We start from the raw sequence: 12,413 nt of genomic DNA on the forward strand, positions 1-12,413 counted from the left end.
GCTACGTGTTTTAAGGGGCCAAATACATTGAGGGGTGAAAACGGTAAATTTTATCCCATCTCGATGTAAATCATCTATATAGAGGATCTTTGATCACATTAAGATTATAACGATGGTTAAATGAGATAGCATATTTGTATCGTGAAACATATAGAATGCTCTATATAAGTCTGAGAGTGCAATTCCAAGTTCTAAGAGTGGATTCAACAAGCAATTAATAAGTTAGGGAATTTACTTGATAAATTCGGTTCGACTTATTGGAAGCTTAGCAATATAGATCCATGGTCCCCATTCTAGTTGAGAACATACTGTTTGTAAGACTCAATAATTGATTTATGATTAATCATTATAATTCTAAAAGTTAGACTATGTCTAATTTGTGAATTTTCACTAAGTAGGGGTGAAATTGTAAAGAAAAGAGATTCTAGGTTTATTTATTAATTAAGAGACTCTATATGTCTAATTAATAATTTTATTAAATGACAATATTATTTAATAATCTATTTTAGTTATTAAATAATTAGTTTTGGCATTTAAATGGTTAGAATTGGAAAATTGGCGTTTTTGGGAAAATAAAAATAAAATTGTGGAAACTGCAAAATCCAAGTGAGCCCCAATCGCACCCATGGCCGGCCACTTGTATGTGCATTTTCCAATTATTATTTTCAATTTTTTAATGCCAAATAATTACTAACCAAAACCTAGCAGTTATCTATAAATGGAAAGTGATGGCTCACACCAAATATGGCAATTAAGCAATTACTCAGTAATTCAGGAAACTGCCTCTTTCAGAAAGTTGAGCTTCCCTTTTCTCTATATATAGCCGCCCATCTCTTCGTCTTGTTTGATGATCACAACACACAAGAAAGATACAATTTCAAAATACTTAGTGAGAGAGTAGTGCCCACACACAGCAAACAGTACCTCAATCATATATTAGAAGACTGTGAAGGATCATATCCAAGAGAAGGACATTCAGACTCAAATCTTGATTATACTCTGCAACAGAAATGATTCAAGGGTTAGAGATCTGAGTGGAAGGAGACATATTATTCCGCTGCACCCAATGTAAGGTTTCTCATACTTTATATGTGTTTACTTATGATCATTTTAGAAGTTCATATTTAGGTTGTTAATCAACATACTTGTGAGTAGATCTAAGATCCTAGTAAAATAAATTCCAACAAGTTCATTGGGCCTTGTGGAAGGGAATGAGGCCGAGCCTTGTGTTGAAGAAGAGAGGGCCTTGATTATGTTTTTCGATGCCCAAGAACAATTTCTTTATGATCTAAAGCACTTTGGAAAGATGGATTTTTTGAAATAAAAAAATTGGGAGGTGACATTGGTGTCTTGCCTTCTTCAGAAACTAATGAGAGAACTAATTTTTCTAAGAAAAGGAAGTTTGAAGGTTCTGCATCATTGTGCTCTAGACCTCATAAAGTGCATGGGAAATACCCGGATGTAGTCCGAGATTTTCCTTGGGACCCTATTCGGCCGGATGTTGAATCCAAGGTGGTTGAGGATGACCCATCTGAGGAAAGCTCTAGTTCACCGAGCTATACTAATGGCATTATGAAGAACCCACTGGTCGGTTCATTTGTAATTGAAGACTCTGAATCAAGTTTGTCTGTTCACTCTAATACCCCTGTGGAGGAGAATGTCTTATCTCCTCCACATGAGCCATGAGAGGTATTGCTTGGAACTGTAGAGGGTTGGGGCAGACCTCTACAGTTCGCGAGCTGAAGTCCCTGATCAGATCGCGCTCTTCGAATTTTGTTTTTCTGACTGAACTGAAAGTGGATGCAACTCCCTTGGTACGTATTCTAAAATCCATCCACTACTATTTTAATATTAATGTACCGCATCTTGGTACTGGGGGGTTATTATTTTGGCTTGGAAAATTGATTTTAGTTTTGAATGTGTCTCTTGTTCTCGTAACCACATCTCGGGTTTGGTCTATTCGGATCCCCCTACTCACCCTTGGCTTCTATCTTGTGTGTACGGTCCTCCTTACCTCCATGCTAAGAAAAAATTTTGGACTTACCTCATGGTTTTAGGGGATAGATTTGGGGGTCCCTGGTTGATAATTGGCGATACCAACTTTGTTCTTAGTCATTCTGAGCGTGAAGGGTCGTCGGGTAGGGACCCGTTTGTCCCTTTTATTTCTAATTTGGTGGACTCTACAGGTCTGATTAATTTGTCTATCCAAGGTGATAAGATGACTTGGGATAACCATAGATCTGGAAGTAACCATGCAAAATCAGCTCTGGATAAAGGAATTGTAAATGGTGATTGGCTTCATTTGTTTCCCAAGGCTGTTCTTTAGTCCTCTCACACGAGCAATTCAGATCATAGACCGTTATGTCTTGATTCTAGGGGGAACCCCCCAAAATTTAAGAGATTGTTCAGGTTTGAAGAGGGGTGGACGAGAGATGAGAGAAGTAAACTGATTGTGGCCAATGCGTGGAAAACAGTTGAGCATCCTTGGGCCCGTACTAGTGCCTTCAAGAAAATAGGAGCTACGCGTGTGGCTCTTCTTCAGTGGAATAGAACACAATACGGTAAATTGGATTGGATAATTAGAGATCTGGAATAGAAACTTGATAGCCTCCAGAGGTTACCTGCTGGAGTCCGAGATCGGAAGGAGGAATGTGACGTTCAACGATTGTTGAATGAATCTTTGACTAGGAAGGCGATTTATTGGAAGCAAAGGGCAAGAATTGATTGGCTCAAGAATGGTGATAAATGTTCTAAATTCTTCTTCCTCTCTGCTACTATTAGAGGAAGATGAAATGCCATAAAAAGTATTCTGAATAGTAATAATGTCTGGATTAATGATCGGGAGTCAATTGGTCGCGAGTTCGTTGAGTTTTTCAAAGGCATCTTCTCGGTGTCTGATCCTGGTCAGGCTATGGACTGCAGACATCTCTTTCAGGTTAGAATTTCTCAGGAGGATCAAGATGGGACCACCCTCTGTCCTACTCGAGATGAAATCAGAAGTACGTTATTTGCCATGAATAACCACAAGGCTTTTGGGCCGGATGGAATGTCAGTTCTCTTTTTCAAGCACTATTGGGAGTCTGTGGGCGATGCCTTCTGTGATGCGGTTGCTGATTTCTTTGAATCTGGCATGATGCATCGAGGTATCAATTCGACAACTGTGGTTCTCATCCCAAAAATTCAAAACCAAAAATACCTAACCATTTCAGGCCTATATCTTTGTGTAATGTGTTGTACAAGGTCATTTCTAAAATAGTTACAAATACATTGAAGCCTCTCCTTCCTTCTCTAATTTGCCCTACTCATGCGACTTTTGTCCCAGGTAGAAATATTCAGGATAACAATGTGCTCGTCCTAACAGGAAAAAAGGCAAGGAGGGATACTTTGCTATAAAGATTGATCTTGTTAAAGCTTATGATAGGCTAAACTGGGAATCCATTGATCATGCTCTTGATTGTTTTGGTTTCCCCCAGAAAGTTCATAATTGGGTCACCCAGTGCATCTCCACCACCTCGCTCAATGTGTGCCTTAATGGAGGGATGGTGGGTAAGATTATACCCTCCTGTGGTCTTAGGCAAGGGGATCCTCTTTCTCCCTACCTCTTTATTTGTGATGCTGAAGTTTTGTCGAGACTCTTGGAAGAGGATCTTGCGAAGGGAGTCTTTAAGGGCATTAAGTTAAGTAGGGGAGGTCCGGTCCTAACACACTTATTCTTTGCTGATGATTTAATCCTGCTAGGTCAGGCCACTGTGAATGAAGCCAAAGGTTATTGGAATTTCCTAGAGAAGTTTTGCTCCTGGTCTGGTCAACAAGTGAACAAGCTCAAAACGTCAATATTCTTTAGCAAAAACACAACCAGTGGAATGAGAAGAAGCATTAAGGAGGCCTTGGGTATTGGCTCTCCGAGGGTGTCATTAAGTATTTGGGTCTGCCTCTGTTCAGATCAAAATAAAAGGACGTGGATTTCGATTTCATCCTTGATGGGCTTACATCAAAATTGCAAGGGTGGAAAGCGAAAACACTTTCCAAAGCAGGGCGAGCCACCCTAATTAAATCTGTTGGTTTTTCGCTTCCTCTTTATGCCATGCAAACAACCAAACTTTCTGATCGAATGGTTAAAAGGATAGATGGTCTTGTCAGGGATTTTTGGTGGGGTTTTGAGAAAGGAAACCAGGGATTGCATCTAAGAGCTTGGGATAAACTTTCCCTTCCTAAGTCTTTAGGAGGTCTTGGTTTTCGGAAAACGAATGAAATGAATCTGGCCTTCTTGGCCAAATGGGGTTGGAAGATTTTGAATGGTTGTCAATCTTTATGCTGCAAAGTTTTAGAGGCCAAATATCTTTGAGGAAAAGACTTTTTCAATTGCAAATATAAAGATTCTGACTCGTGGTTCTGGAAGAATGTGGTCAAAGCAAAGGCTATTCTGAGGAAAGGGGCTTGTAAGCTTGTGGGTCATGGTAGAGACACCTGCATCTGGAGGGATCCTTGGATTCCTCATTTAAAAGGTTTCATTCTGAAACCAATAGGAGAAATCTCGCCTAACTTGAATTGTGTGGCCGATCTCCTCACAGATTCTAGCTCATGGGACACTTCTAAGCTAAAAAGGTTGTTTGATAAAGACACGGTCTCTGCTATTTTGAAAGGAGGTAATCCTTTGAGCCAGGATGTGGATAGATGGGGTTGGATCCTAGAGTCTAATGGGAGGTTCACGAGTAAATCTTCTTACCTTGCTCAAGCTCTAGAAAGAGCCAGCCATTGTGAGGTGGCCCATTTGCTGTGGAATAAACTATGGAATAGTAAAGTTCTAGAACGGCATAAGATCCTTTGGTGGTGCATCCTCTCTACGGCACTCCCTGTCAGAGCAGTCATTGGCAGAAGATTTCAAATTGAGGATACCAGATGTCCTCTATGTGGTAGGGGGAGGAATCTGTTGAACACCTTTTTCTTTCGTGTGATGTGGCGTTACACATTTGGCACTCCTCTCCTTTGGGGCATATATCCGATTTGTGGCAATGGGATTCGTGTTTGGGACTGGATAAAATTTCTTTGGAGCCTTAAAAACAAGGGTATCCGAGAGGAGAAGGTTTTTCTATATGCTTCGATTGCAGTTGATACCATCTGAAGGGCGCGAAATGAAAAAGTTCACAATAATACTTCCCCAGATGTATTAAAATGTATTGACCTTGTTTACACTTCTTTTGCAGATACATGCTTCTCTGGTGACGCCTCCGACTCCAATTTCGGAGGAAAAATGGAATCCACCCCCTGAGGATTGGATCAAACTGAATTGTGATGTTAGAGTGGGACGGGCAAGCATGTGTACAGCTATTGTTGCTAGGAACCATCAGGGTAAGGTGATCCGGATCCACATGACTCAGTTGGACTTTTCGGATGCTTTGTGCAGAGAAGCAGCAGCTTGTTGTTCAACCATTTCTCTGGCTATTGACTTAGGGTTTAAGTTTATTATAATTGAGAGTGACTCGAGACTAGCTATCAATGTTCTCAATGGGAAGGAGTCCCATTGGGCACTTGAGAACTATGCCTCCTTTTGTTTGAGATCCACTCCTTCTTTTATTAGTTGTAACTTTATGAATATTAGTAGACATTGTAACTATGCGGTCCATAATGTGGCTAAGTGGACGTTTACCCACCAGATATTTGGTTGTATTCCAGTCTCCGACTTGCAGGAGAATCTGCTTTGTAATGACCGAGAGGTCTAGACTTGTTTCTTTCTAATGAAGTACTTCGCTAATTTTTCAAAAAAAAAATATATGTATACGTATATAGTTTATTATTATATATTTTGGTTCAAACAATTTAATTCAAATTTTGGTGTTTGTTTATGTTTAATATTTTGAGTAAATTAATTGAAATAATATGTCGCCAAAGTGACCTCTTTTGTTTAGATTAATTTATTTAAATATTAAGATGGTTGTGTGTTTGTAATTGATGCATATATTGACTGACCCAAAGGTAAGTAAATATTTTGCTAGATTTCAAACACATCTCTGGCGATAAATATGTGACAATTATAAGGTACTTTGTGTGAGGAATACGTTAGTCCAAAGATTAACCTATGGTTTGGCACAATTTTTATTGTCAATATTTGATTGCTATAGCAAGAGTACCACTTAAAGTTAATATTAATGTCCAAAGACTTGATATTAATGTGTGTTTGGTATCTTGAGAAGGGATTAACCAATTTTTGAATTCATTGTTTAATCATGCATATTAATGTGAGCTTGTTTTATTTGTTCTATATTCAGCTAGTTCATCTTCTGCTGCCTCAATATCTGCTAATATTAATTCTATTCCGATGCTTAATGGAACCAATTTCAAGGATTGGAAAAGGAACTTACTTATAGTTCTGGGATGTATGGATTTAGATCATGCATTAAGGAATGAACAACCTGCACCTCTCACTAAGGAAAGTTCCCATGATGATAAAAGGGAATTTGAGAGGTGGGATCATTCAAATTGCATGAGTCTAATGATTATGAAACACAACATTCTAGAAGCCTTTTAGGGCACAGAATCCGAAGGGGTTACTATGGCTAAGAATTTCCTTGAACAAATTGAGGAACGTTTTGCTAAAAACGATAAGGTTGAAATGACAACACTTCTTGGTTCTTTAATGAACATGAAGTATAAGGGTCAAGGAAATGTAAGGGAGTACATTATGGAAATGCATCATATTGTCTCAAGATTAAGGACACTTAAGATTGAGCTTTCGGATGATGTACTTGTACTCATGGTTTTGTTAATGGACTCTCAATGAGCTCATTTCCCATTGTGTGCAAGAGGAAGAAAGGTTGAAAAAGGACAAAACTGAAAGTGCTCACTTGGCCACTACCCCTAAGGATAAGGGCAAGAAAAGGAAATTTGAGAATGAAGCTGCTAAGGGTCCAGTTCAAAAGAAACAACAACAAGATTCTAAGGGTTATTTCTTTTGTAATCAACCTGGACATATGAAGAAAGATTGTGCCAAATATCATGCATGCCGTGTAAAGAAAGGTATTAATCTTACTTTGGTCTGTTCTGAGGTTAATTTAGTTTCAATACCTAGAAGCACTTGGTGGATAGATTTTTGTACTACTACTCACATAAGTGTTTCTATGCAGGTTTGCCTGAGCTACCGAAAGCCAAGTGATGGTGAAAGATACATCTTTGTGGGCGATGGGCAATCGGTGGACGTGGAAGCAATTGGGCATTTCAGATTGTTATTGAGAACTGGTTTATATTTTGATTTGAAAGACACTTTTGTTGTGTCATCTTTTAGATGAAATTTAGTTTTCGTTTCTTTGTTGGATAAATTTGGATATTGTTGTTCATTTGGAAACAATCAGTTTACTTTGTCTTTCAATTCAAATGTTATTGGAACTGGTTATTTAAATTCTTATGACAATCTTTATTTGCTAGAAACAATTGCATCCTATAATGAAACCTTGCATGTGGAATCACGAGGTACTAAACGCAAATTAAATAAAGAAAATTCAGCGTCATTATGGCATAAACACTTAGGTCATATCTCAAGAGGTAGAATTGAGCGTCTTGTGTCTGATGAAATTTTAGAGTCTCTTAACTTCACATATTTCAATGTCTGTGTACATTGTATCAAAGGAAAACAGACCAAAACTAAGAGATTAGGTGCCAATAGAGCTTCAGAAGTCTTAGAATTGATTCACACAGATATTTGTGGGTCATTCCCTACGGCATCTTGGAATGGTCAACAATATTTTACATCATTCATAGACGATTACTCACGTTATGGGTACCTATATCTCATTCATGAAAAATCTCAGTCTGTGGACGTGTTCAAAGCTTACAAAGCTAAAGTTGAAAATCAACACAACAAAAGAATTAAGAACGTCAAATCTGATCGTGGTGGTGAGTACTACGGTAGATATGATGGCTCAGGTGAACAACGTCCAAGACCATTTGCTAAATTCCTAGATGAATGTGGCATTGTCCCACAGTACACCATGCAAGGATCACCTAGCATGAATGGTGTTGCTGAGAGACAAAATAGGACTCTTAAGGATATGGTAAGGAGCATGATCGCTCATTGTACCATACCTGTGTCCCTCTGGGGAGAAGCATTAAAGACAGCAGCTTACATCCTGAATAGAGTACCAAGTAAAGCAGTTGTAAAAACACGTTATGAGCTTTGGACAAGTGGAAAGCCTAGTCTAAAGCATTTCCACATTTGGGGATGTCCAGCTGAGGCAAGGCCTTATAGGCCACATGAAAATAAATTAGACTCCAAAACAGTTAGCAACTACTTTACTGGTTATTTTGAGCGATCTAGGAGCTATAAGTTTTATGATCCCACTGTCATAAATATTTTTGAGACAGGAACTGTAATATTTTTTTAGGATGTTGAATTTGGGGGGAGAAATAAGGTTAGAGACATTGCTTTTGAGGAGGAATTGAATTCAAACTCAGTTCCTACTATCATTTTAGATAATGTTCAGGATTCCACACCTGTCATTGATCAAGAAATGAATTTGGAACCTCAACAAGAAAATGTTGAACAACTCTCAAATCAAGATGAGGCTATTGTTCCAGAAGAACAAATTCAACACCCTCAAGAACAAGAGCCATTAAGGAGGTCCACAAGAGAGAGAAGAAATGCTATTTCAGATGATTATTTTGTATTTCTTCAAGAACATGAGGATGAAATTGGAATGATGGAAGATGATCCAATCAACTTGCATCAGGCCATGAAAAGTTCTAACTCTCAAAAGTGGATCGATGCCATGAATGAAGAAAATAAGACTATGCAAGACAATAAAGTTTGGGAAGTTGTCCTATTACCAGAAGGTGTAAAACCAATTAGTTGTAAGTGGATACTTAAAACCAAGAAGGATGAATATGGTAATGTGGTGAGATTTTAGGCACGTCTTGTAGCAAAAGGCTATACTCAGAAACAAGGCATTAATTATACAAAGACTTTCTCTCCGGTTTCATTGAAAGACTCTTTTAGGATAATATTGGAACTTGTTGCTCATTTTGACCTTGAGTTACATCAGATGGATGTTAAAATAGTATTTCTCAACGGCGACATTGATGAGACAATTTATATGGAGCAACCAGAAAACTTTGTGGTTGGTGACCCAAAGAATATGGTTTACAAATTAAAGAAATTCATCTATGAACTCAAGCAAACTTCTCGTCCATGGTATCACAAGTTTCATCAAATAATTATCTCATTTGGTTCTGAGATGAATATTATTGATGATTGTGTATCTAAATATATTCCTAAAAGTGCTTTAATATAGAAAATCCTAAATAAAAAATTTATAGAACCTTTGCTAAATTAAAGAAGAAGAGGATAATAAAAGATGAGCGGAAACACTAACCTGAAGCCATTATTGGAGATTGCAAAGAACGTTTTGATCTTCCAAGAATACACTATTTTCTTAGATATTTTCTCTGATGGGGAAAGAGAGAATACATAAACCCTAGTATTTCTTGGGGACCACTACCTATTTATAGGCTCATTATATAATGAGTTTTGGGTATCTATAATTTGGCCCCTCAAAAAATTATAAATTAACTTATGGTATCTACACATTATTTCCATGAAAATTTAATACCCTTTTGATACTCATAACATAATTGGTCACTTAATTTTGTATCACACTTTATAATAGCATATACATTATACATATGTGCCCACAATAGGATTTTAATCCAACAATCTCCCACTTGGGCAACATATGTTACTAGATAAATGTATAACCTTATGAGCTCAAAATTTTCTATTATGTAGAGGTATTCACAACAATCTCGTCCATCAACTATACCCATATAGGATCAAAGCGATTTTTGTCATATCAATCATGACTAAACCCAACAATGGTCACATATACAAATATAGTCGAATGACATAGATCAATCATGGATGTGTAGCATGGAAATTACATGCAATGTGAACTGAACATGCCTATTTCCAACTGGTCCTCCTTAAACCAAAGTGAGGTCAGACTTAAACATAACAAAATAGAGTGAATAAACTGAAAACTTTATTTCTGATCAGAAAATAACCAAATGCATAAATGTCTTAAATAAACATAAAGCAAAGAAAATACAAACTCCCACTCAATCATGATATCCTCAAGTAATACTACACCCATATGAGTAGTGTGCTCATGAAAGAACTTGGGTGGTAATCCTTTTGTGAGCGGATCCGATATCATGGAGTTCGTCCTAATGTGCTCTATGGATATCTGTCCACTCTGCACTCTTTCTTTCACAACTAGGAACTTTATGTCAATATACTTTGACTTGGATGAGCTCCTATTGTTATTGGAATACAACACTGCTAATTTATTGTCACAAAATATCTTGAGTGGTCTTTCTACATTCTCCAAAATACGTAGCCTAGTGATAAAGTTTCTCAGCCATATTCCCTGACTTGATGCCTCATAACATGCTACAAATTCTACAGTCATAGTGGAAGAAGTTATAAGTGTCTGTTTGTCACTTTTCCAGGATACAACTCCTCCAGCTAATAGAAAAATGTAGCCTGATGTCGACCTTCTGCTATCTTGGCATCCAGCAAAATCAGAATCAGAATACCCTACGACCTCCAAATGATCTGACTTCCTGTATGTGAGCATGTAATCTTTTGTTCTCTGAAGATACCTCATAACCCTCTTTGCTGCTATCCAATGGTCCATATATGGTTGCTTAAACATCTGCCTAACATCCTAACAATGTACGCAATATCTGAACACGTACATACCTGAAGATCATTAGACTCCCTACAACTAATGCATAGGGAATCTTTTTCATTTCTTGAATTTCAAGGCTGCTTTTAGGGCATTGACTAAGACTAAATTTGTCTCCTTTAGCAACAGGTGTGTCACCTGGTCTACAATCTTGCATGTCAAACCTTTTGAGTACTTTATCGATATAGCTCTTTTGTGATAATCCAAAAATACCACGAGAACGATATCGACGTATTTGAATTCCTAAAACAAAAGAGGCGTCACCAAGATCTTTCATCTCAAATTGCTTAGATAAAAATCTCTTGGTTTCGTGCAATAAGCCTATATCATTAGTGGCAAGCAATATGTCATCGACATATAGAACTAGAAATATGTATTTACTCCCACTAAACGTGTGATATACACAATCATCAATAATATTCATCTCAAAACGAAATAAGATAATTACTTAATGAAACTTGTGATACCATTGACGAGAAGCTTGCTTGAGTCCATAGATAGATTTCTTTAATTTATAAACCATATTCTTTGGGTCACCAACCACAAAGTTTTCTGGTTGCTCCATATAAATTGTCTCATCAATGTCCCCATTGAGAAACGCTATTTTAACATCCATCTGATGTAACTCAAGGTCAAAATGAGCAACAAGTGCCAATATTATCCTAAAAGAGTCTTTCAATGAAACCGGAGAGAAAGTCTCTGTATAATCAATGCCTTGTTTCTGAGTATAGCCTTTTGCTACAAGACGTGCCTAAAATCTCACCACATTACTATTGGGTTTTGTGCCCTAAATAAAACTCATTTCAATATAATCAGATTTACTTATTAATAAAGATCAGAAATAACATTTTATGTTGCATGGTTCACATGATTTATTTCATGATTATATATATAATGTATGAATTCTATTTAAGTCCAGAACATATGAATTTGTTAAAGATTATAGTGTTGTCAGCACAGTGGAATATAATCTTAATTATATGTTCGAAAGTTTATTCCCTGATTTGTCAGAACACTGGACTTAGACTGACATGGTATAATCAGCGATAGGTATTCTTACACCTTGGAAAAGTGTTATGTCCTTTCCAGGACATTGGCAAAGTTTACTAGTATCGTATGTATGGAGTATACATCGGAAGGGACCGATATTGAAGTTTGATTAGATATATTAGAATTTACCGTAATATCTATTCAATTCAATATCCCCTGTTGATCCTAGATCAAATGATCTTAATCCTGATATGATTAGGTTCAATCTCAAGAGTGTTATTCGTGTTCTTTGATTTTTTAGTTAAGCCTACTTTTGGATCAGGGTGATACGTACATTTTGGGAACACGATAGTGCAATGGAGTGGGAGTGCTAACATAAATATGGAATCTATAGCTTCTATTTGGCGAATAGAAAAAAAAGGATGATTTCCTTTGAGCTTAACCAAACGAAGATAAATGGTGGAGTACTCATTTCACATAGCTGAAATATCATTTATACAGGGTTAAGTATTTTAAGGATAAAATACATTGTAGGGTGTTACGGTAATTTAATCCCTTTACAGTGTAGATCATCTATATAGAGGATCATTGATCACATTAGGATTATAACAATGGATAACTAATGACATGTCTATATCGTGGAACATATAGAGCGTTCTATATGACTGAGATTGCAATTCCAAGTTC

The 12,413-nt window shown here is 37.2% G+C and overlaps 1 protein-coding gene across 1 annotated transcript; it reads left to right on the top strand.

Annotated features, from left to right (window-relative positions):
• The first annotated feature begins 2,911 nt into the window (after positions 1-2,911).
• LOC133031329 (uncharacterized) lies at positions 2,912-6,526 on the top strand. Its single transcript, XM_061104811.1, has 6 exons — positions 2,912-3,240; positions 3,362-3,891; positions 4,005-4,280; positions 4,377-5,083; positions 5,205-5,700; positions 6,267-6,526. Exons 1-6 carry the CDS (start codon positions 2,912-2,914, stop codon positions 6,524-6,526), a joined length of 2,598 nt encoding a protein of 865 aa, XP_060960794.1.
• Positions 6,527-12,413: the final 5,887 nt, after the last annotated feature.

Source organism: Cannabis sativa, chromosome 9 (genome assembly GCF_029168945.1).
Source record: "Cannabis sativa cultivar Pink pepper isolate KNU-18-1 chromosome 9, ASM2916894v1, whole genome shotgun sequence".
Lineage (NCBI taxonomy): Eukaryota > Viridiplantae > Streptophyta > Magnoliopsida > Rosales > Cannabaceae > Cannabis > Cannabis sativa.

Bases quoted from the DNA above. Each gene is read 5' to 3' on its own strand.
- LOC133031329 (XM_061104811.1), top strand. From the start codon at position 2,912: ATGGACTGCAGACATCTCTTTCAGGTTAGAATTTCTCAGGAGGATCAA. The intron at 3,241-3,361 runs GTCATTTCTAAA...TCGTCCTAACAG, and splicing joins TGTGTAATGTGTTGTACAAG to GAAAAAAGGCAAGGAGGGAT. The intron at 5,701-6,266 runs GTAATGACCGAG...TTCTATATTCAG, and splicing joins CTTGCAGGAGAATCTGCTTT to CTAGTTCATCTTCTGCTGCC.